The 21,296-nt window shown below is 33.5% G+C and overlaps 3 protein-coding genes and 2 long non-coding RNA genes across 5 annotated transcripts; 2 read left to right on the top strand and 3 right to left on the bottom strand.

Annotated features, from left to right (window-relative positions):
- Positions 1-6,420: 6,420 nt before the first annotated feature.
- Positions 6,421-7,674, bottom strand: LOC147938583 (uncharacterized). The gene is made up of 5 exons (XM_087465683.1): positions 7,540-7,674; positions 7,189-7,453; positions 6,909-7,002; positions 6,514-6,598; positions 6,421-6,426 (listed from the first exon to the last, which is right to left on the bottom strand). Exons 1-5 carry the CDS (start codon positions 7,672-7,674, stop codon positions 6,421-6,423), a joined length of 585 nt encoding a protein of 194 aa, XP_087321809.1.
- A 545-nt stretch (positions 7,675-8,219) lies between these two features.
- On the bottom strand, positions 8,220-10,723 carry LOC147938582 (uncharacterized). Its single transcript, XM_087465682.1, has 5 exons — positions 10,546-10,723; positions 10,096-10,454; positions 9,207-9,826; positions 9,015-9,114; positions 8,220-8,930 (listed from the first exon to the last, which is right to left on the bottom strand). Exons 1-5 carry the CDS (start codon positions 10,721-10,723, stop codon positions 8,220-8,222), a joined length of 1,968 nt encoding a protein of 655 aa, XP_087321808.1.
- A 136-nt stretch (positions 10,724-10,859) lies between these two features.
- LOC147938581 (uncharacterized) lies at positions 10,860-11,579 on the bottom strand. Its single transcript, XM_087465680.1, has 2 exons — positions 11,379-11,579; positions 10,860-11,297 (listed from the first exon to the last, which is right to left on the bottom strand). Exons 1-2 carry the CDS (start codon positions 11,577-11,579, stop codon positions 10,860-10,862), a joined length of 639 nt encoding a protein of 212 aa, XP_087321806.1.
- Positions 11,580-14,555: 2,976 nt separating this feature from the next.
- LOC109126604 (uncharacterized) lies at positions 14,556-15,633 on the top strand. Its single transcript, XR_002033476.2, has 4 exons — positions 14,556-14,797; positions 14,891-15,015; positions 15,101-15,165; positions 15,298-15,633. It is a non-coding gene; the product is annotated as an uncharacterized LOC109126604 (long non-coding RNA).
- A 1,604-nt stretch (positions 15,634-17,237) lies between these two features.
- On the top strand, positions 17,238-18,200 carry LOC104711150 (uncharacterized). The gene is made up of 2 exons (XR_755213.3): positions 17,238-17,836; positions 17,918-18,200. It is a non-coding gene; the product is annotated as an uncharacterized LOC104711150 (long non-coding RNA).
- Positions 18,201-21,296: the final 3,096 nt, after the last annotated feature.

The following is a 21,296-nucleotide window of genomic DNA, read 5'->3' as shown; positions in this document are numbered from 1 at the left end:
AAGAGTCAATAAGTTCGATCATTTGGTAAAAAATTATTGTTATCATTTTAAATATTTCTTAGAAAACTAAAGAAATATTTGTACATGTTATAAATTGAAAGAAAATTGCCGAAAAAATCATCTTGCTCCTTCAACGCAAGTCGTTGACAAAAAAGAAAAGACAATGAAAGTCGATGTCAGGGAGAAAAAAAAAAGAACGTAAGTTAAATACAGTTACTAATCAATAGGAAAATACGCCAACTTAGTTCAACACAAAAAAGTGGCCACGCTAATTTCTAGTTGCTTTAATTTGAACAGACCAAACTAAATGATTAGTAAATAAAAATATACTTCAAGTAAATAGAGGATGTGACGCTAGATAAAAGAATGATAAAAGGAGATGGTGGCAATATTGAAACCTCAGGCTTAATTGCAAAAAACTAACCAATTGCATGCATGAAAGAATTCATAGTAAATCCTGAAAATTTTACATATAGAGCCAACGTGTGAGGCTTTTTTTAATTTTCACTTCCGGCCTTTTGATTTGAAATTTTTTTAATATAGGAAAGTTTTTAGTTCCAACATATGTTGGTGATATATAATATATAATCTGCAACATGACACTACATTATAGGATTGGGTAGATTTGTAATTAATTATGTACTTTAAACTTTTAAGGAGTTAATAAATAGAAATTTTCAATCTTAACATATGTTTATCTCTGTCAACTAATACACAACTAGATTGCTATTATTTTACTCTATACTGATGTTCACGTTATATATCCAATTGTTATGTTTTTACATATGAAAACAAATAAATGAGTTTGCATACGAGAATGAATTATTGATTTGATTTCCTTTGATTTAAATTTTCGTATCCAAACTACAAGCATGTTTGTTTATATATAAAAGCATATACCAAAAAAATCAGTTAGCCATTATTGAAAATCGTTTAAGAAAAAAGAAAAAAAAACAAATATTTTATAGGTTTGACCACGATCTACCTTTATCATTTATCAAAATTATTTTTTGACTGTATTCTATGCGACCATTTATACCACAAAAAAATTATATGAAATTATGTCAAATATAAATTATCTATTATAATATTTTATATAATTATTAATCTGATTTTTACTAAAACTTAAATGCATAAGTTTAACTGAGATAAATATTTTGCTTCCAAATATTTGAGATTGTGTAGTAGAGATATCATGGGATAATAGGAAGTGTTTTGTCATATTAAGTTGATTTTCTTCAAAAAAAAAAAAAATAGATGGCTAGAGTGATCACTGGAGATTATCAGAGACTTAGTCCCTTTTGATATTTAGAAAAAAAACTATAAATTGTTTCTAAAGGTTTTGGAAAATAAAATTGGATTCATATACTATCATAAAATCTCTACAAAAAAAAAAAAAAAAAAAATACTATCATAAAATCTTTAAAAGGATAACTTTCCTACTTCAACCCAAGTCGTTGTCAAAAGAAAAAAAAATGAAAGTCGATGTCAGGGAAAAAATTAAAATACGCTTGTACTTTATTTCAACCAAGAAAAGAGGCCATGCTAATTTCTAGTTGCTTTGAAGTTTGAACCTACCAAATTAAACTAAACGATTTGTAAATAAAATACAGTATACTACAACTACAAGTGTAAATAGAGGAAGTGACGCAAGATAAAAGAATGACAAACGAGAGTGGTGGCGATAGAAACCTCAGTCTTACTTGCAAAAAAAATTAACCAATTGGATGCATGAAAGAATTCATAATAAAATCCTGAAATTTTTACATATAGATAGATATAGCCAACGTGTGAGGCATTTTAAAAATTTTCACTTTGGACATTTTAATTTGATTTTTTTTTTTTTTATATATTAAAGTTTTTTAGTTCCAACATATGTTGGTGATTTATAATTTGCAACATGACACTATATTATATGATTGAGTAGATTTCTAATTAATTACTAGGATTTACCCCGTGGTACACCACATGTTTATTTCTTTTAATTTTTGTTTGTTTTATAAATCAATAACTCCGTGCATTTTGAAAAAAAATAAAAGTCAAATATTTATAACAAATAGATCAAAATTTAAGTTATATTTATGTGTTAGTTTTGTTTAGTGTAAGATTATATAATTGTATTTGACTGTTAATTATAGGATTTAACCCACAGTTTACCGCAAAATAATTTATTCTCTGCATTATCATAAATTAATCAAGTTAATATATCTAATATTCTAATATTGATAATGTTAGCAAAATAATGAAATGATAAATTATCTGTGTAACACCAAATTAATGATAACTAAATTTATATTCATATTGATCCAAATCGTTCGCACAATATAATTTTATTGTGTGTTATTTTAAATTTCAATTGTAAATATTAATTTTATATTAAAATAACTCAAATGTAAAATAATATATATCTGGAAATACTTGTTTGGTTACAAAAATCCTAAAACAATTTTTAAAATATATATCTGTTTATAAAAATTCAAATCACATCATATGCTGAAAAAATCTAAAATTTTATTAACTTTATGTATTAAATATCCAAATAATTAAATATAAGATTAAAAGGGAAAGGAGAATCTTATTTTAATATAACATATTGCTTTAAATTAGGTAGATAGATTTTAGAAAATTAAAATTATCAAATAAAGAAATGATTGTGTTTGGTTGTAAGGATTGTAGATAATTTAGTTAGGACATTGTTTGGATACAAAGATAAGAGAGGATGACACAAAAATGTACTTCAAAAATGTTAAGATAGATGTAGTTCAAATTTTTAGGGAGTTATTAACTCGCTTTAGACTTTCGCTACTGTCAGATTGATTGGGCTATATGCAACACAATCTCGCTTGCTTGAGTCGCGGAAATCTGATGTGCATTTGGTTTTAGAATTCCGACATTAGTTACATATATTGTGCTAATTAATAGCTTGAATAACACTCAATTTCCTTTTCCGTGTTTTTTTAAGGGTATTCAATTTAAATAAATAAGTGTTCAATGGGCTATTTCTGAATTTAGGCCCATTACAATCCCCTTAGGGCCCAAACTGAATACAACAAACCAGACAAAAACCATACAAACAAACCCGACCTGGCTTCCTTAACTGGTTACAGGAAATCCTAATCTCTGAATGCAAAACACATTCAGAGCCGCCGTCCACAGGTTGCGAATACACACCGGAACAAGACCTCCAATGTGCCTGAACGCCGCGAGTCGAACGGAGATGGTGATCTAGGATCTGTTGCCATCCCGCCACCGTAGAGCCGTAGTTGAGGAAGAAGAAGATAAACGAGCTTGTCTTTGTCGAGGAGATCCAAGCTTTGTCATGAAAGGGGTATAGCGGTAGGGAGTAGATCTGGAAACCTTCAACGGTGGCTTAGCTCCGCCTTGCCGCAGACGACCTTCCCCATCGAACAACGGCGCAACGAAACATCCAGAATCTCCAGTCTTCAGATCTAACCACCATCCTCGTTCATTCCTCGCCATGGATCTCCTTCTTCTGTTCTGCGTCGCTACACCGGCGGTGGAGCTCTCACCGACAGTGTCTCGCAGAAGCTTCTTCCCTGCACTTCTCCCTTGATTTTGATCTGAAATCTTTACCTGGTGATGCAGTGGTTTACGGATGAAGCACCATGAGCCAGAGGGTTCTCATCGTCGCCGGAATCAACGGAGAACCCCTCCGACGGAGCAAGAGTTTGTGATCAGAAGATGATATTTTTTTAGAGAGAAATCACCGTGAGTGAGATTCATGCGCGTGACTTCTCTCTAATGTCTATTTCATGAGCCACAAAACTCTTCCTTTTCCGTGTTTTGGTAATACACAAAAACTCTCAAACTTTTTTTCTTACATCTTTTCTCCATTCTTTATAGGGAGAGTTACTAGAATATTACATAAAAGCTTCCTTTTTACAAAACTAACACACAATTGTTGGTAATTACTAGAATAAACTCTGTACCCTTAATACCCCTGAAACCAGTGTTGGGAAAAAACGTAATTACGGCTAATGCCATTAGTAAAAAAAAAAAAAACATTGGAAGTTGGGACTAAGTCTACCGATCCTTTGATGGTAGATTTATACACGTGGACTGATTAAAGGTGTACGTCAGATATTTTTGGTACACTTAGTTGTAGTGCTGGTACACTTTGCCGTCGACCTAGATGGTACACTTAGTTGTAGTGTTGGTACACTTATCGGTCGACGTATATAAAATCGATTCGTTAGATTAAGTTGGTAGAGCAATTTCCCTTTGATGATAGACTTTTGTTTATAGCGCGTGTAGCGGCAAACGTAAAAGGGTGGGAAGATATTTATGGTAGACTAATGGCCTGTTGCGACAAATTTATGCGACAACCTTCTCTCCTTACAGATATTTTTGGTATACTTTGTTTGTTTTTTGAAATAGTTTTCGTAGTGTTGTGGTAGGCTTCTTGTCCGTGGTAGATTTAGTAAGCAAGATTGACAGCTGTAAAGTCTTACCAGAATAACACGAATTTGTTTGAGCTGGCAAAGACAGTCGAGCGTTGCCATAGACTTATTGGAAGAAGATCTAAACACCTTTCCTGTTCTTCCGATCTATGGTGTTCATGTAATAAAGTTTGTAGCAGATTCATCAATCGTGTTCTGTTTGTCGGCCGGAGCAAACGTCTTTTTCCTACTCAGTTTCGTTAATCTTTCCTCTCGGTTCATCCATGAAAGAGCAAGATATCGTTTTGGCGTGTGGGAGGTGGAGGGTAGACAAAAAGCGATGGTTGTTTGATGTTGATACTAGCAAAGGGTGCAGGATTATAGTTGCCGATAAAGAAACAAAGTTTGAAGACTTTACTGCTATGGTGTACGATGACTTTGGTTTCTGTGAAAGAACTTCCGCCATAAAGTTGAGCTATATGTTAGATAGATATAAAAAAGCGGATGTTATATGCCACCGGTGATTGTTTCGAATGGTCGGCAGTTTCAAAACTTTCTCAAACAGCATAGGAGTGAACTCATTCGGCTATGCGTTGAGATCGAAGCTAAATCTGGTGAAACCTTGTTCGAGGAAGTTAAACTGAAAACCCCAGAACCAACACCCAAGACCCCTGAAGTTGTTGTAGATGATTTCGTAGGCATGGCAGAGGAAATGGGACAGAAAGATGATGAGTACGAGAGTCGGAAGGAAGACGGTGAAGATAATGTAGGAAATGATGTAGATGAAGATGAAGCAGATGACGAGGACAACAGTAGATTTGATTACTGTGACGACAGCGATGGTGCAAGTTCAAGGGATGAAGACTATCTGCTGTACTCCAACTTCGCCCCGGATGAAGCAGAGGAATCATTGGATGACGGACCTGGGGGTGGGTCTTGTCTAGAGGAAAATGTGTGTAACACAGAATCAAATAACCGTACCCGCAAGACTAACTCTACAGCTGATGCAATTGAGAAGGAGGTTCGCAAAATAGAAAACGGAGGTGGTGATATTGCTGTGGGGGATAAGTTTGATAGCAAAGAAACGTTGGTGGCAAGGTTGAGGGTGATGAGTGTATTAGATAAATATGATTACAATGTTCGATATTCAACGCCCATATTGTTAATCGTTGAGTGTTGGGTAAAAGGTTGTAAATGGAGAATACGGGCTTCAACCATGGGTGATTTGCCGGTGTTTCATATTCGCAGATATTGTCGTGAACATACTTGCTCTTTTACGGAACGATATGGCCGTAGCCGTAATGCTAAACCACCAATCCTAGCTCAATTATACAAGGATTATGTTGGTGGTGTGGGAGGTTCTGTTGTGCCAAATCTTGTTGGGGATGGGCTCAACCTACGATATGGGTTTGTATGTTTGGGTTTGTATGTTTTGTTTTTTTTTTCAAGTTTTTATAACTTTGTAATTTTTTATGTTTTTAATGTCAATGTTATATATTTTATTTTAATTAAAACTTTAATATGTTTTTACTTATAAATTTAAATAATTAATTTTTAAAATTAAAAAAATATATATTTTTTTAGGGGACCAATTATTGAGGGACACCAATGTTCATACCAAAATTAAGAAACCCTGAAAATAAGATTAATATATTTGAGGGACCAAATTTTTGTCCCAACCAATGCACATGCTCTTAGAGAGGACATAATGCGAGGGGTGGATAGTGTTTACATGTACACTTATCGTAGATAACTATTGTTGTGTACACTAAATTTTATATTTTGTTGACAAAACATAACCATATATTATCCAGAATCAGCGTAACAATGGGTTCACTCAAAAGTACACACACACCGGGAAAACAAAAAGTTAATAAATTGCATAGATCTGTGGCGGTTCTTTCAATATGCTAAACTCCCTGAGCTCTCCCTTTCGCCCATCTAGTTCCTTTATTCTCAAGGTACTGCATTCTCCCCTACGTGCTCCATTATAAATTCTATATAGTAACGTCCAGGGAATTCAGATCTGCGGTAAATATAGAAAGTGTATTAACGTATTTGACAGTAGCAAGAAATACAATTAGATATTTTAGTAGGAAAACAAACAGCTTACATCGCCTTGTGATGTTCCATTCCCTCGAAATCTGGTTTTATATAGATTTGCGAAGAGGCGGTTGTGTTGACGAGTTAAGAAGCACCTACAGAACATTTATAAAATCAGATGTATATGGTTTCACAAGGCTAGTTTCTTTATCTGATCTATCAAATCGAACGTACCTTCGTAGCTTCCAACCTTCCAGAACCGCAAAATACAAAAGACGGGTTCGGATGTAAAAGTAAGATGACACCCGAGTGCTTCCCAAGCATTTATGAAGCGAGCAGCATAGTCATCTAGGGCACGACACTTGAGGGTTTCATTCATACGGTTTTCTCATGTTAATATAGAACGAGAATAGGAAAAAACTTTAAATGCCAATGTATTGAAAATGTAGCACAAATCTCCTTTACCTCCCATTCAGTAGGGTGAGGACAACTTCATTGGCCGCATTTGCCCCCTCGAGCAATCTTCTGTCTTCCACTTCAACTACACACCCACAGACATCTGATTCGGGATAGACACATACTTTAAACGTTACGACCTATGTATTTTGATATGAAATTGTCTACTAACTTATTTATTTAGTATCAGGACTAAAAACTAGTAATGTGCACTAATATATCATTTAGCAAACGTTTTTTAACGTTGTTTCAAACGATTTGTGTAATTGAAAATTGAAGATAAGCGTACCGAATGATATGGGATGGGTAATTCTCCTTCGAGATATATCACCCAAATCCTCGAAACGGAAGTAGTGTTTTTGATTCACCGGTGAGAGCAGGCCCATCGTCGACTCATCAGTAAATTTGATTTGGAAAGGATGATGTGTATTCCTCTCCCTAAGTGTTGGCTGGATGACCTTGAAATTCCTAATTTCATACCAATCACCATCATAGATATACTTCCTCATTTTCTTGTAGGTCCCTGGTAAAAACGCCACCTCGATTGTGTCACCCTATAAATTGCATATCAATTGTGTATAAGACCACTGCGTTGGTTAACAACTTTGTGCAAATATTTTACAAAGCAAAGTGGACTAACCCGTGTATCAGCAAGGAGCAGAACCCGCTTTTGAAAGAACTCAGTAACATACCACGAATTCAAGACCTTCGCTTGGATAATCCAATTCGTTTTTCCTGGTCTAAGATCAGCGATGGCATCAACTCTAAACTCCATGGTTTTTTCTGATAATTTCCTGTTACTTGTTTCTACCCTGGGTTTGGAAAGGAGACAGGGTGATGCTATTTAAATAAAAAAAAACGTCGCCACTGGTAGTTGCGTCTTTCTACCGACTCCCCCTCTCTCCTTCTCTAATAAGCGCGACTCATCGCTTTCTTTGTTTTTCTTCGGGTTTACGAGGACCTTGCGTATGCGCTCCTCTAACTACATGTTGCCAATGTACGTAGGATTGCCAGTAGGGACAAGTTAGTGTGCTCAAAATGGAGAGAAACTAAGCACCAACCATGCACCTAAAAATAAAGTCTATAACGTTAGAGAATTGATTGTACGTACTCAGATGAATATATGTACGTGTGTACACAGACCATAATAAGGCCGTTACTTAGTTGATTGTACGTACACATTTGATAAAGGCCTAACATATACTAATACTGGTTAGAAAGACGTCATAATGATACATATCTAGACCCTGCAATATACTGGTTAGAAAGACGTCATAATGATACATACTGCTCCGATAATGTACATGGAACCTAACTTCTTCAACTTTTGGATCCCGAGTTGAACTCAGCTTCCGGATAATCTATTGTCTCCGACGTAGCATCTAGTTGCAGAAAGTAGTCTCGGTCTGGGACCTCATCAAACACTTCTGCAGCAAGTTTCATCCTAATCGAAGGCATGGCCGCATCACACAGGCCTGTGTAGTTTAGTCCAAGAGCTATACACTCTAAGCACTTCAACGTGTACACACCACAGTCACCTTGTTGATAGTTCTGTGGGAGTGTTTTCACCCGGTAGTAACTAAATGCCGCCGCCCCGATATTCTCATCTTTGTACCTCCGGTGATATGCTTGTATCAAACGTGGGATCATTTTTGCGAACGGCTTACACTTCTTCTGTAGACTCTCGTCGGTTCTACCGCTATTTATGCTATCGTAAACTCGTAGCCTTCGCTGGACTAAGTCAGCTTCGATGGCTACCCAATGGTTGTTATCGAGGTTGTATGGGAAGAGCAGGGTGTCTATATCGTCAACCCACACCTTGTGTGTCATTCCGTATTTTGGCAGCCTTCCCACGTACGTCTCAAAACAACCTTCTCCAAAAACCCATTTATTAAAGGCTTCCATTTGAGGGAATTCGAATGCCCACGTACTAACAAACAAAGGATCGAGAAAAGCAATACGATCTGTTTTATATAGGGATGGCGTTTGCGTCCCCCTAATACGGAATATATGCATATCTGTAACCATGTGCTGCAACACGAGTGACATCTATCAGGCATTAGTATACCATAGTTAACTGCGTCAAATGTTATGGAACAAAACTACGAAGCTTACCGCATCCCATAACCAGCCGAATGTTGTAGTTGGCCACAATTGTTTAGGGGTCAGGAGGCGAAAATTAAATTCGGCATTTCCAGTGCAAGGTACTTTAGCCCTGAATACCAAAATTAACAAATCAGTTATAGATCGTAGTCCTCAAATCCGAATATAGACACTAATTATATACAACTCTAAATGAAGACTTACAAATCATCAGTTAGGAAGGACATCAACTTTGCAATTTTCTCAGGACTTGCCTCAATAAAAGGATCGTACACTGCGGGAGATAGGACTACAATGTGGCTTTCACGTCGGGTAATTAATGCAGCTCGCATTGATTCGTCATTAGGGTTTAACCCTATGTTAGTGCCCACTGGATCTACTAATAGAAGATCAAGCTCTCTTGATGGAGGAAACACCTTTTGTAACAAATATGCAAAATACCTGGCTTTCTCCTTATCTTTCAGTGTATGAGATGATGCAGGAGTACTGGTCCCCTCGGTTAAATCCACAACAGATTCGCACTTTCGATCCGACGAGCCAGGGTTACCACCACTTACCGGATGGATAACATTAATAGGAACGGGTTGAGCACCTGCTCCATCTACTTTGTCATTATACTTTGCTCTTTTATCACCTTCCTCTGTCTCCCAACTCTGTACTCTTTTGCCACGCTGTACACTGTCTACCATCTGCTTTGGAATTCGCTCTACACTGTCCTCTGGTTCGATTTTAATACTCCCAGACCACATGACCTTATCCTTAATGGCTAACGGATTCCTAACACAACTAGCAACTTTATAACCATCCTTGTCCGAATGCTTTATCTGATATAGCCATGACTTGAAAAAGACATGTATTTGACGTTATATACAAGACATTTGAAATATAATATGACGCTGTTAAACTAGAGACAAAGTATACAAATTGCTAAATTGTGTGTACGAAAAAAATCATATATCAAAATAATTACAAAATTATACAACTTTACAATACTGAAATTGATATTGTTTCCTCGAATAGATAAATACAAAGACTTCATACTGAACAATAGATATATAATAACAATTTTATCAATACGGTACGCAGATCATACCTCCTCTATATTTGGTTCGTCATTTTTTAATGTACGAGGACCTTGCGTATGCGCTCCTCCATCCGTTGAGTTGATAACAACTTTCTTCAATAGTTGAACGTCACTCTCAAAGTTACCCATCCTACTCTCCATACCTTGAAGTTTGAAAACAACTTCCGCTATTGCTCTAGAAAATGATATCTGAATATTATCCATTTTCACCCCTAGTGTTTCAACCATAGTAAATAACCTTCCACTACCATCTTCACCCTGCACACCTGAATGCTTATCTCCAGACGCCTTCTCTGCTGAACATTTGTCCCCAACACTTTCTTTCTGCTCCTTCCCATTATTGGGAACATTACGGATGCTGGTTGGGTCTGTTTCAAGGAAATCATCGTCACTTACCCCTGCAACATGTTGCCTCCTCTCCCTCTTCTTCGTATGTTCCCCCTTCCTTTTTTTTTACACAATCCCATTCTCTTTCATCCACTTCGCCATTGATCACGTCTAACAGCAGATTATCCAGTTTCTTCTTCAAACCTTCCCCTACACCATACACAGAATACTCTCCTGGCCAATTTGGATATATGAACTCCAAAGGTTTAGGTACTAAATGCTTCACCTGAAGCTGCATTTCAGATACCATAACTTTTAATATTCTATCTCAAAGAAAAAATGCAGACAAATAATGTATACGTAAATTAAAGGCATACCTCCCCATTATTAAGGAGTTTGCTCCCGGATATGAAGGCTTCGATATCCTTCCTTGGCCTCCCTCCTCTTCACCTTAACAGAGGCAAATTTACACCTTCTCTTACATTCCCGTAGCTAGCCCCCAGCACCTTGACGCTCTCAAATGCCCATATCAGCAATACATGGACACATCCATGGAGGGTATAAGCATTGTTAGGTAACCCAAGGACTTTGATGGAATCAACTAAACTCTTGAATCCAACCCTACCCCATTGAAAACTCTCAAATTCTTCTTCATTCAACGCCCTTTTAGCGTATTCCAGAGGTATTCGACTGTTCCTTGATAAACCAAGCACTCCAACATGAACAAGATACAACCGAACAATCTGCGTCTTCATTTCATCAGACCACCCACGGCAGCTTCTCAAACCGTCAACTAGCTCCTCCCAGTTGGGTCCATTAAAAGCTTTCACCTTTAAAGCCGCCCATAAAGGTGTATGATCGACTTCAAACTCTGTTTCATCAATCTTCTCACAATTCAAACCACTAATTTCTTCATATTCATATAGAGAGAACCTCAGCGGCTTTCCTCCAACCAAAAACCATACCTCCGATGGAATGTTTATTGCCAATTGATTGGACAATAGATAATGGATGGTCTTCCCACAAAGCAGGTAGTCAGATTCCGCTAGATCCAATAGAACTCCCAGCTGCGAATTCTTTCTTATTTTGTCGTACACCTCATCACCAACAAAGCCTTTCAAACCAGCAAGATTGGACAAACTACAATCGTGGTGCATGCTTCTCATTGGCAGTGGAAAATTACCAACCCCATACAACCTACTTGGATACCTCTTGCTTGACCCGATATCTACGACAGAAGCTTTAGTTTTGTTATTAATTCAATATCACAAAACATCTGTTGCTTAGATTAGCAACGAAGCAACATGAAGTCACACAAATATCTTCCGAAAAACAGAGCTCAACATCATACAGAAAACTAACATGAATTTCGTCAGAAATTACCTTCCACAAAATACAAGGCCTACTATGTAATACTCGAAATCTTAGAAAACAGTAAGCAATAGAGACTAAACCACGATATAGAAATTTACCTCAGAGCAAATCGCTATATTTCCCTCCTCCTGTACTTCAAACCACCTCTCCGTCAACTCGCCGTCAGTGGTCCTCCAGCCAAACGTCCTCCACACAGATTCTTTTCACGCTGCAAGCTATCTAAAAATAGCCGATCTCAACCCAACTATCGTGAGACAAACAACACAAAGATTCAAGGGATCGACTTAGGTTTATGATCTTTTTATTTTCCCCTTTTAAGATCTTCGTTTTAAAAGAGAATGGCATAAAACGTAATAAAACACACAACTCAGGTATAGAAGTAATTTGCAAACTTTTATGTGTTATTCTAGTAAGACAGAAATCTCAACGTGTTAGTCTAATAATAAACCTACTTTATGCAATATTCTAGGTAATTTCCCTTCTTTATACAATAAAATTTCTATGAAATAATAATATTGAAACGATAACATTTTATTAATTTATCTACACGTCAAATATTTACTAATTTTTAAAAAGACTTGTCTAGTAAATATTTATATTGTAAATCGTTCTTTTTAAAAATTAAAATTTTAATTTGACCAAAAAAATTATTGTAAATGGTGTGATGTGAGATTATTGTAAATGGTGTAAATGGTATTGATGATTATTTTTATTTTTAATGACGGAAATCTAAAACCAAACACACATCAGTTTTTCGCGACAATATAGTAAAGCGAGATTGTGTTGCGTATAACCCAGTTAATCGGGCAGAAGCGTTAATAACCCCTTAAAAGTTTAAACTACATAATTAATTAGGAATATACCCAATCATATAAGTGTCATGTTGCAAATTATAAATCACCAACATATGTTGGAACTAAAAAACTTTAACATATATAAAAAAATCAAATTAAAAGGTCCAAAGTGAAAATTTAAAAATGCCTCACACGTTGGCTATATCTATCTACATGTAAAATTTTCAGGATTTTATTATGAATTCTTTCATGCATCCAATTGGTTAGTTTTTTTGCAAGTAAGACTGAGGTTTCTATCGCCACCAGGCCCACCACCCTTCTTTTATCTTGCGTCACTTCCTTTATTCTTTTATTCTCGTATACTGTATTTTTTTTTACAAATCGTTTAGTTTAATTTGGTCGGTTCAAACTTCAAAGCAACTAGAAATTAGCATGGCCACTTTTTTGTGTTGAACTAAAGTAAAAGCGTATTTTCATTTTTTTTTTTATTTTTTCCCTGACATCGACTTTCATTTTCTTTGACAACGACTTGGGTTGAAGTTACCAGCTAAGTTATCTTTCTAAAGATTTTATGATAGTATTTTTTTTCCAAAACCTTTAGAAACAATTTATAGTTTTTTTTTCTAAATCTCAAAGGGAACTAAGGCGGGTGTATTCAAAACAGAATTTGGAAGGATTTTGAAGGATTTATGATATTCTGGATTTTAGGAGATTTAGAGAGAGTTTTTAAGGTAGTTTGATGGATTTATTATTATTTTCTATTTTTGAAAAAAAAATCGTTTGAGATTTGATGAGATTTTGCAATTCGTAAGGTAGAGAGAGAGACCAGAATTTTGCAATTCATAACTTTATTTTTTTAAACCAATCCTTCAAAAACACCCAATGGAAGGTGAGACTTTTAAATAGGATTTTCCTTACAAAAATATACCCAAAGTCTTTCACAATCAGTATTATATTTTTTTTTTAAAAAGAGAATTTGGTTTTGAATAACAGTGGATTTGTTATAATCTTTACAAATTGTTGATTGAATAACAGTGGATTGTGAGTGATTTTGAATGATTTTAAACAAATATCATATTCAATAACAGTGGATTTGAAATGTGATTTTAAAATCACTAGTTGAATAACAAGAGATTTTTTAAAAAATCACAAATCCTCCCATATTCTGTTTTCAATACACCCCCCTAAGTCTTTGATAATCTCCAGTACTCTAGCCATCTATTTTTTTTTCTAAAGAAAATCAACTTAATATGATAAAACACTTCCTATTATCGATATCTCTACCACACAATCTCAAATATTTGGAAACAAAATATTTATCTCAGTTAAACTTATGCATTTAAATTTGAGTAAAAATCAGATTAATGATTATATAAAATATTATAATAGATAATATTATTTTACATAATTTTACTCTATTTTTTTGTGGGAAAACTAGTTATAGTATAAATGGTTGCATATAATACAGTCAACATTTAATTTTGATAAATCATAAAGGTAGATCGTTAACGTGGTCAAACCTATAAAATATATGATTTCTTTCTTTTTTCTTAAACGATTTTCAATAATGCCTAAATGATTTTTTTGGTATATACTTTTATAGATAAACAAATATGCTTGTAGTTTGGATATAAAAAATTAAATCAAAGGAAATCAAATCAATAATTCATTCTCGTATGCAAACTCATTTATTTGTTTTCATATGTAAAAACATAACAATCTATATATACATTTTCAGAAACATTTATGAAAAAATTCCTCAAGTTCCAACTTATTTACAACCCTGCCATTGTATTAAATATTTTTAATTTATAATTTACGATTTATTAAATAATGATAAGATTTTCAATTTTTGCAAACAATTATTCCCACTAAATCGCAACTTTCCTAAATAATCAAAGTCATTATTATTTACTAATTTGATAATTAATTAATTAAATATAACATTCCCTAAACTTGAAAATCATATCTCTTCCTAATCAAAGTAATAATGTGTGATTCCTAGCATATTCCTTAATAAAACTGATTACACAGATTTTTTCTCCCTAATTAATTGCTAACTCAAATACTATTGCCTTGGAGAAGAAATCATAATCGACCCTATAAATATTTTACACCTAAACGAGAATTATCATCACCGAATACATAACACCCACAACTTACTGAAAACTATTAGATACACCTTTGAATATTGATTTTGAGCTTAGGGATGAAAGGTGACCTTTGCATACTATTTAGTTTTCTCTATATTCATTTTGTTGTTATAATTGTCATATTTTCTGATTTTCAATACTAATATTTTGACATAGTAATCAAAGAATGGCGAGTATGTTGTGGGATTATTTTGCCGATCAAGTTTTTAGAGCCTGTCAAAAATCTGAGGGAAGTATTGTTGTTTGTCTGCTCAAATTTTACAACATAAGTGGCTACAAAAGTAAACACATCTTCCGGTTAGACTCATTTATGATTAAATAAGATCAATGATTGTGTCATTGCTTACATAATCTTTATCATGACAGGTGTTAAGTTTTTATCTAATTCTTTTGATGGTATTCAACTCCATGTCAATCCACTATGGCCTCAAGTAAATCAATGTTCTGTTATTGATTTTTTTGTTTATTCTATTCGGAGATATGTTCTTGCAATAATATATATATCATTTATCTTATGTCAAACTATTAAACCATATTTTTTTTATTCTTAATTGTGGATCCAGAAAACTTGCATGATCCAGTGAAGAAACTGATTGGAAAGACATTTCTCTTTATTGTATGTGTTGGAAAAGAGAACATATGGAATGGTAAAAGAAATCTACAAGGTGTGGAAAGTAATGTCAAAAGATGATCTTCTTAAATCATCACAAATAAGGATATGAAATCGATTAACCAAAAGTCAAAAACGGCGGAGATGTCGGAAATGGACCAATGAAAATAAAGAAGAAGATGATATATTTGTTTTCTGAAACTAGAGTGATCTAGGCAAAACAAAAACAAAATCAAATTACGATTTCACAAAAAAAAATCCAATTACAATATATATATATATATATATATATATAAATTATAGTGATATTGCAATTGTTGTTTTTCTGCTAATAACTATTTTTTTATTTCTATCAAATTATATACAGACATACTGGCTCCAAACTTAATAACCAAAAAATTCAATGGGGAATTATATATACACATATATTCCCCAAAATTTCAATAGGGAATAAGATATTACTTCAATGTATATAATTTCACATATCTTATTACTCTAATGTTGAATAAGATCAACAAAATTTCAGATGAATGAGTGAATCAGATGTTTAAAAAACATACAAAACTACAATACAAAAATTATACTATACATATATTTTAGAATATTACAGCATAATAACAATACTACTATCTTTAAATTGAAAAATAAAAGGACACAAACAGTCTTTTTCTTCAAGAAATCACTACTTAATAAATTATATGATATAGTTCCTATAGTAAAAAACAATAAACTTCAAACAAAACAATTTTCACACTATCTAATAGATACATAAAAAAATTTAGTTATGTATATAATTAATCTATAAATAAATTATATAAACTGTTTTTTATTTATAAATATAGTCCCGCGGTGTACCGCGGGTGAATATCTAGTTGGATATATAACGTGAACATCAATATAGAGTAAAATAATAGCTATCTAGTTGTGTATTAGTTGACTATGTTGCATGGAAACTCTTTTTGAGGTGCGTTTCCCGTTTCCGAAACGTTTCGGAAATGGAAACTCATAGAAACTCGGAAACAAGTCACAGAAACACGATTCCTAAAAATCTTTGTTTGGAAACACAATGGAAACTCCGTTTCTGTTTTGGAAACTCGACCGAAACTCTTTTTTATAATTTCAAAATTTAATAAATAAATAAATTGAAAATATAAGAATTCATGATACATATAATGATAAAAAATATAATATAATTAGTAGTTTAAAAGTTAAAATCCCTAAATCTATTGCGATGATGGTCAAAAAATTGATTTTGAACGTTTATTTTTTACAGTTTTACTTTTAATTAAACTATTTAATATTTCTGTTTTGAATTTGTGTTGTTTCAGATTTTTTTAATATGGTTTTTATGTTTGAGGATTCATTATATCTCTCTCTATATATATACATATATATATAGCTATACATATATATATATATAGCTATACATATATATACGTTTCCTACACGTTTCCATTACTTAATTTTTGAAAAACCCGTTTCCCGTTTCCGAAACGTTTCGTTTCCGCGTATCCGTTTCCTTTTCCATGCAACCTAGGTTGACATAGAAAAAGAAGAAGAGATGCCTCCCTATCCTCCATGTTGGTCTGGCTCTTGTGAAGATCTAGAATGTTGTGCTGCTGGTAGCCCTGTGACCTATTATGCGAGATCCGCTATCCGATCCGACATCTATTCCTATCCACTCCGAAAAACCGGATATCCGTTGAACCGGATCCGGATTCGGATAGTGAAATTATGGATCCGGCCGGATCCGGATTCGGAGCCGGATAGTGTAAATTCTACGATCGGATATCCGGCACCTCTATATATATTAAAAGTTGGGCCTGTATATTTATTTATATATCATATTCAGCCTTTATATATCTTGTTGGGCCTGTAGTAAATTTCATTTTTATAACCCAAATAATAAAAACTGAAACATAATTAAAACCAATAATCAGATTAATGTTTTTGGATATTAGGGTTTCACCCTAACCTCGTCCTCCTTTATTTTTTTTTTCTTTTCGCCGTCAACCACTCCTTCATCTTCCCATGGCCGAAATCAGTGATGTTAGTGACGATCCCAGACGAAAAATAGTTGATAAGGCTTTCTTTGATGGCCAGCCGTTTCCACCGCCATCATTAGTGTGTTCCCGTTACAGCGTTCTCGTTACGCCGTTGTATGATTTGGTTTTTGACGGTGACAGCTCCGTTGAGCATATCTAGATCGAAACGCAAGTTGCGAAGAAACGGTGTGGCGGTGCTTCTACTTCGGCGATTTCTACGGAAAAGAATGAAAGAGACAAAGAGAAGAAGAAATCGTGTTTTTTTTGTCTCTCGGATCCGGATATCCGGCGAATATCCGAGTTTTTTAACGGATCTCCGAAAACCGGATATCCGAATAAACGGATTCGGATTCGGATATCAAAACTATGAATCCGCCGGATACGGATCCGGATCCGGATACACTCAATTTTGCCGAATATCCGGCTCCGTCTCAGGGCTAGCTGCTGGTATTGCTTCCACTCTTATTTTCACTTCATTATTAAACAATAATAATATTATTGCTATCTTAACACAAGATATTTTTCCAGGTAAGAAGTTTAGGTGGCCAGAACTAGTTGGAGAGAGTAAGGAAATAGCGATAATAACGATCGAAAGAGAAAATCCAAATGTGTTAGTGATTGTCCATTGAGCAGGAGACGGGTGGATTGACAGGGTCTTTGTGAGTTTAGATATCAATGGCATTGTTTCAAGAACTCCTAAGATAGGTTGATTTTTTTTTTTGAAAAAATTTTCTATATGTTTTACCATTATTGGTAATAAAAAATATTACTAAATATAATCATCAATAATACATCACACCATTTCTGTAAAGTTTTTTTACTGTATAAAACTACAAAGTAAAGAGAAAATATGTAAAAATAATAAGAAATTTTTTGTTTAATACAGAAATACAAAAAAGAAATCAAAATTGTAAGCTATTAATTAGCACGATATATATCTAAATGAGGTAGGAATTCTAAAATCAAATGCACATCAGATTTCTGTGACTCAAGTGGAATTATTTAAGTCACGGAGATATGGTGTTGCGTATAACCCTGTCAAAGCGGAAGGGGAGTCTCAAACGAGCCGTTTTTATGAACTGTGAAGTACGAAGTTTCGTTCTCTCTTGAAAAAGTAGCAAGAGGTGTTTTGCGATCTTTCGTATAGCATTGTAGGAGAAGCCGAAGACGTGATAGGGATGCATGCATAATGCATTATATTATTCCACTAGGAGACAATGCATGCATGATAACAATTCTTGCTGCAACATGCATGGTCTTTGTTTATGCAGATTAATGTTGCCCGAACTGAAGGAGAAAATCATTTCAGAAGTAAGCAAGACCCCCGGCTTCGTTTGAAAAAACACAAAAAGCAGACCACCTCGCAATTGGCTGCCCAAAGCTTTGGCTCTAGCTGAACTGAGCTTGTCTGATTTGTGTGACGCACTAAATTCATTACAATATTTGGTGTGTACCCAAGAGGATCAGTCGGGTTACTTTCAATATACATATGTTAAGATTAAACATTTCTAGTTATTATTTATTAACTCTTTAAAAGTTTAAAGTACATAATTAATTACAAATCTACCCAATCCTATAATGTAGTGTCATGTTGCAGATTATATATTATATATCACCAACATATGTTAGAACTAAAACCTTTCCTATATGAAAAAAATTTCAAACCAAAAGTCCCGAAGTGAAAATTAAAAAAAGCCTCACACGTTGGCTCCATATGTAAAATTTTCAGGATTTACTATGAATTCTTTCATGCATGCAATTGGTTAGTCTTTTGCAATTAAGGGTGAGGTTTCAAACTTTCAATATTGCCACCACTCTCCTATTATCATTCTTTTATCTAGCGTGACATCCTCTATTTCCTTTGAAGTATATTTACTAATCATTTAGTTTGGTCGGTTCAAATTAAAGCAACTAGAAATTAGCCTGGCCACGAGTATCCCCCATTCCCCACTACCAAACTCCAATTTTGGGTTTTAATAAAAAGCTCTCTCCCGCACAATTATGAAGCATATATATATCTCTCTCTCTCTCTCTCTCTCTCTCTCTCCTCTCTCTCTCTCTCTCTCTCTCTCTCTCTCTCTCTCTTTCAGTAGCGGTTGCATTGCGAAACATCTTTAAATAACTGATCCAACTTACTACTATTATTGAAAATTAATTTGCATGGGCCTTTAGTAAAAGGAAGAAAGTGACATTTATTTAACTCTAAGAAAAACGTGCATGTTTCCTTTTGGTGGAAGCCACCTAAGCTAACTCAATTATTGCATGAAGAGTCCAAAGAGTTGATATATACGTATTGGTGCGTGACCATTTTCCACAGTAGATATTTTTCTACTACTAGAAAACGGTATTGATTCAGTAAATTCAAATATTTTCTATTAATATTTCATGAAATTGTTTTGGTGTGTTGAGAGCACAGTAGACCAGCTAATGTAACTTTCATATTTAAATAAAGAAATTGACATATAAGTGTCAATTCAACCTCCAAAGAATTTACACTATGATGACTTATACTAAATTATGATATGTGTATATATATAGTTCCAGTGTCGAATCTAGAAATTAATTTGACCGAGGGCAATAATATTATACCTTCAACAAAAAATAATTAAAAATCATGTTTTTCTAAAAATTTAATAAAATAAGAATAATAAGAGCATCATTAGTGGGATTACTCAGAAAGAGGATTGCTTAAAAAATAATATATAATAATAAAAGAGAAGAAAAAAATTAAAAAATCGGTGTTTGAGTGACTTGCTGAAGAATCGTTACTCTTAACAAATAGCCACGTGTCGTATTTCTAATGGTTGCCATTAATAAAAATATAAATATATATATATGATTAAAATAATATTTTTTTTAAAGTAACGATGTCATCATTACTGCAGTAATGATGGTCTAAGTGATGATGGTCTAAGTGATCTAATATAGTGTTTATACTGTTACCAAAAAAAAATGGGGTTTGTATATGTGTGAAATGGACTTTATAATTTTGGGACTGTTCTTAGTTATGTTTTATTTATGATTATGCTTCTGTCTTTAACTAAGTGCCTACTTATGGGGTCAGCATTTGCAGCCTACTTAACATAATTGACCACGTAACATAAAAACCTACCTTTATGATTTATCAAAATTAATGTTTGACTATATTATTGGTAATCATTATACCATAATTTATGTAACACTTTTACGCATCCCCTATATATTAATAGAGAAACACACTTTTGAAAAAGTTGATGTGTCGCCACCAGAGAGCTTTGTGCACTTTTAGCAAAATATCCTTAAATTTTCTACTTAATTACATTAACATGCCATTATGTTTATTTTTTTAAAAATTAACTGAATAATAATTAGATATGTCATCATTTTTCACACAAATTTAAATATCACATATTAAAACTAATTAAATAATTACATACTATTTCAAGACAAAATTTCACTAAAATTTACTTACAAATATACAAGTTAAAGTTATATAAATATAAATATTGATTTCTTAAAATTAACATAAGTAAAATATTCTGAAAAAGCTATAAAACATATCAATTAATATAAAGTTAATACCCTAAAAATAAAGAACATATAACTTATTAACAAAATGTTGTTTTTATGTTAGTATTATTACCATAATAATTTAAATAACAAGCTTTCAATAGTTATTATAATTGATTATAAAAAAAGAATATTACTCCTAAATTATCTCCAACTCATTAAAAGAAACTCAATTCCCAATAAATATATATTTATATATATTCATAAATAAATATAAAAACGACAACAAATGAAGAGATATCATTATGTGTGATTATTTATATATATATCTAAGTATGTAAAATAAATAATCTCAACATTTAGTGTGATTATTCATCAAAAATGGAAATATTGATCACTGAATAGGAATATACATTTT

Source organism: Camelina sativa, chromosome 9 (assembly GCF_030686135.1).
Source record: "Camelina sativa cultivar CO46 ecotype springtype chromosome 9, ASM3068613v1".
NCBI classification, from domain to species: Eukaryota; Viridiplantae; Streptophyta; class Magnoliopsida; order Brassicales; family Brassicaceae; genus Camelina; species Camelina sativa.
This window is presented reverse-complemented; position numbering and strand designations above follow the sequence as displayed.

Excerpts from the sequence above, each read along its gene's own strand:
- LOC147938581 (XM_087465680.1), bottom strand. The coding sequence starts at position 11,579 with ATGAGAAGCATGCACCACGATTGTAGTTTGTCCAATCTTGCTGGTTTG. Across the intron at positions 11,298-11,378 it reads CAATAAACATTCCATCGGAG|ATTGATGAAACAGAGTTTGA; the intron begins GTATGGTTTTTG and ends AATTGTGAGAAG.
- LOC147938582 (XM_087465682.1), bottom strand. The coding sequence starts at position 10,723 with ATGGTATCTGAAATGCAGCTTCAGGTGAAGCATTTAGTACCTAAACCT. Across the intron at positions 10,455-10,545 it reads GGATGAAAGAGAATGGGATT|ACCCAACCAGCATCCGTAAT; the intron begins GTGTAAAAAAAA and ends TCCTTGAAACAG. Across the intron at positions 9,827-10,095 it reads ACGAACCAAATATAGAGGAG|ATAAAGCATTCGGACAAGGA; the intron begins GTATGATCTGCG and ends TGGCTATATCAG.
- LOC147938583 (XM_087465683.1), bottom strand. The coding sequence starts at position 7,674 with ATGGAGTTTAGAGTTGATGCCATCGCTGATCTTAGACCAGGAAAAACG. Across the intron at positions 7,003-7,188 it reads TACCCATCCCATATCATTCG|ATGTCTGTGGGTGTGTAGTT; the intron begins GTACGCTTATCT and ends ATCCCGAATCAG. Across the intron at positions 6,599-6,908 it reads CTCACCCTACTGAATGGGAG|GTGCTTCTTAACTCGTCAAC; the intron begins GTAAAGGAGATT and ends AATGTTCTGTAG.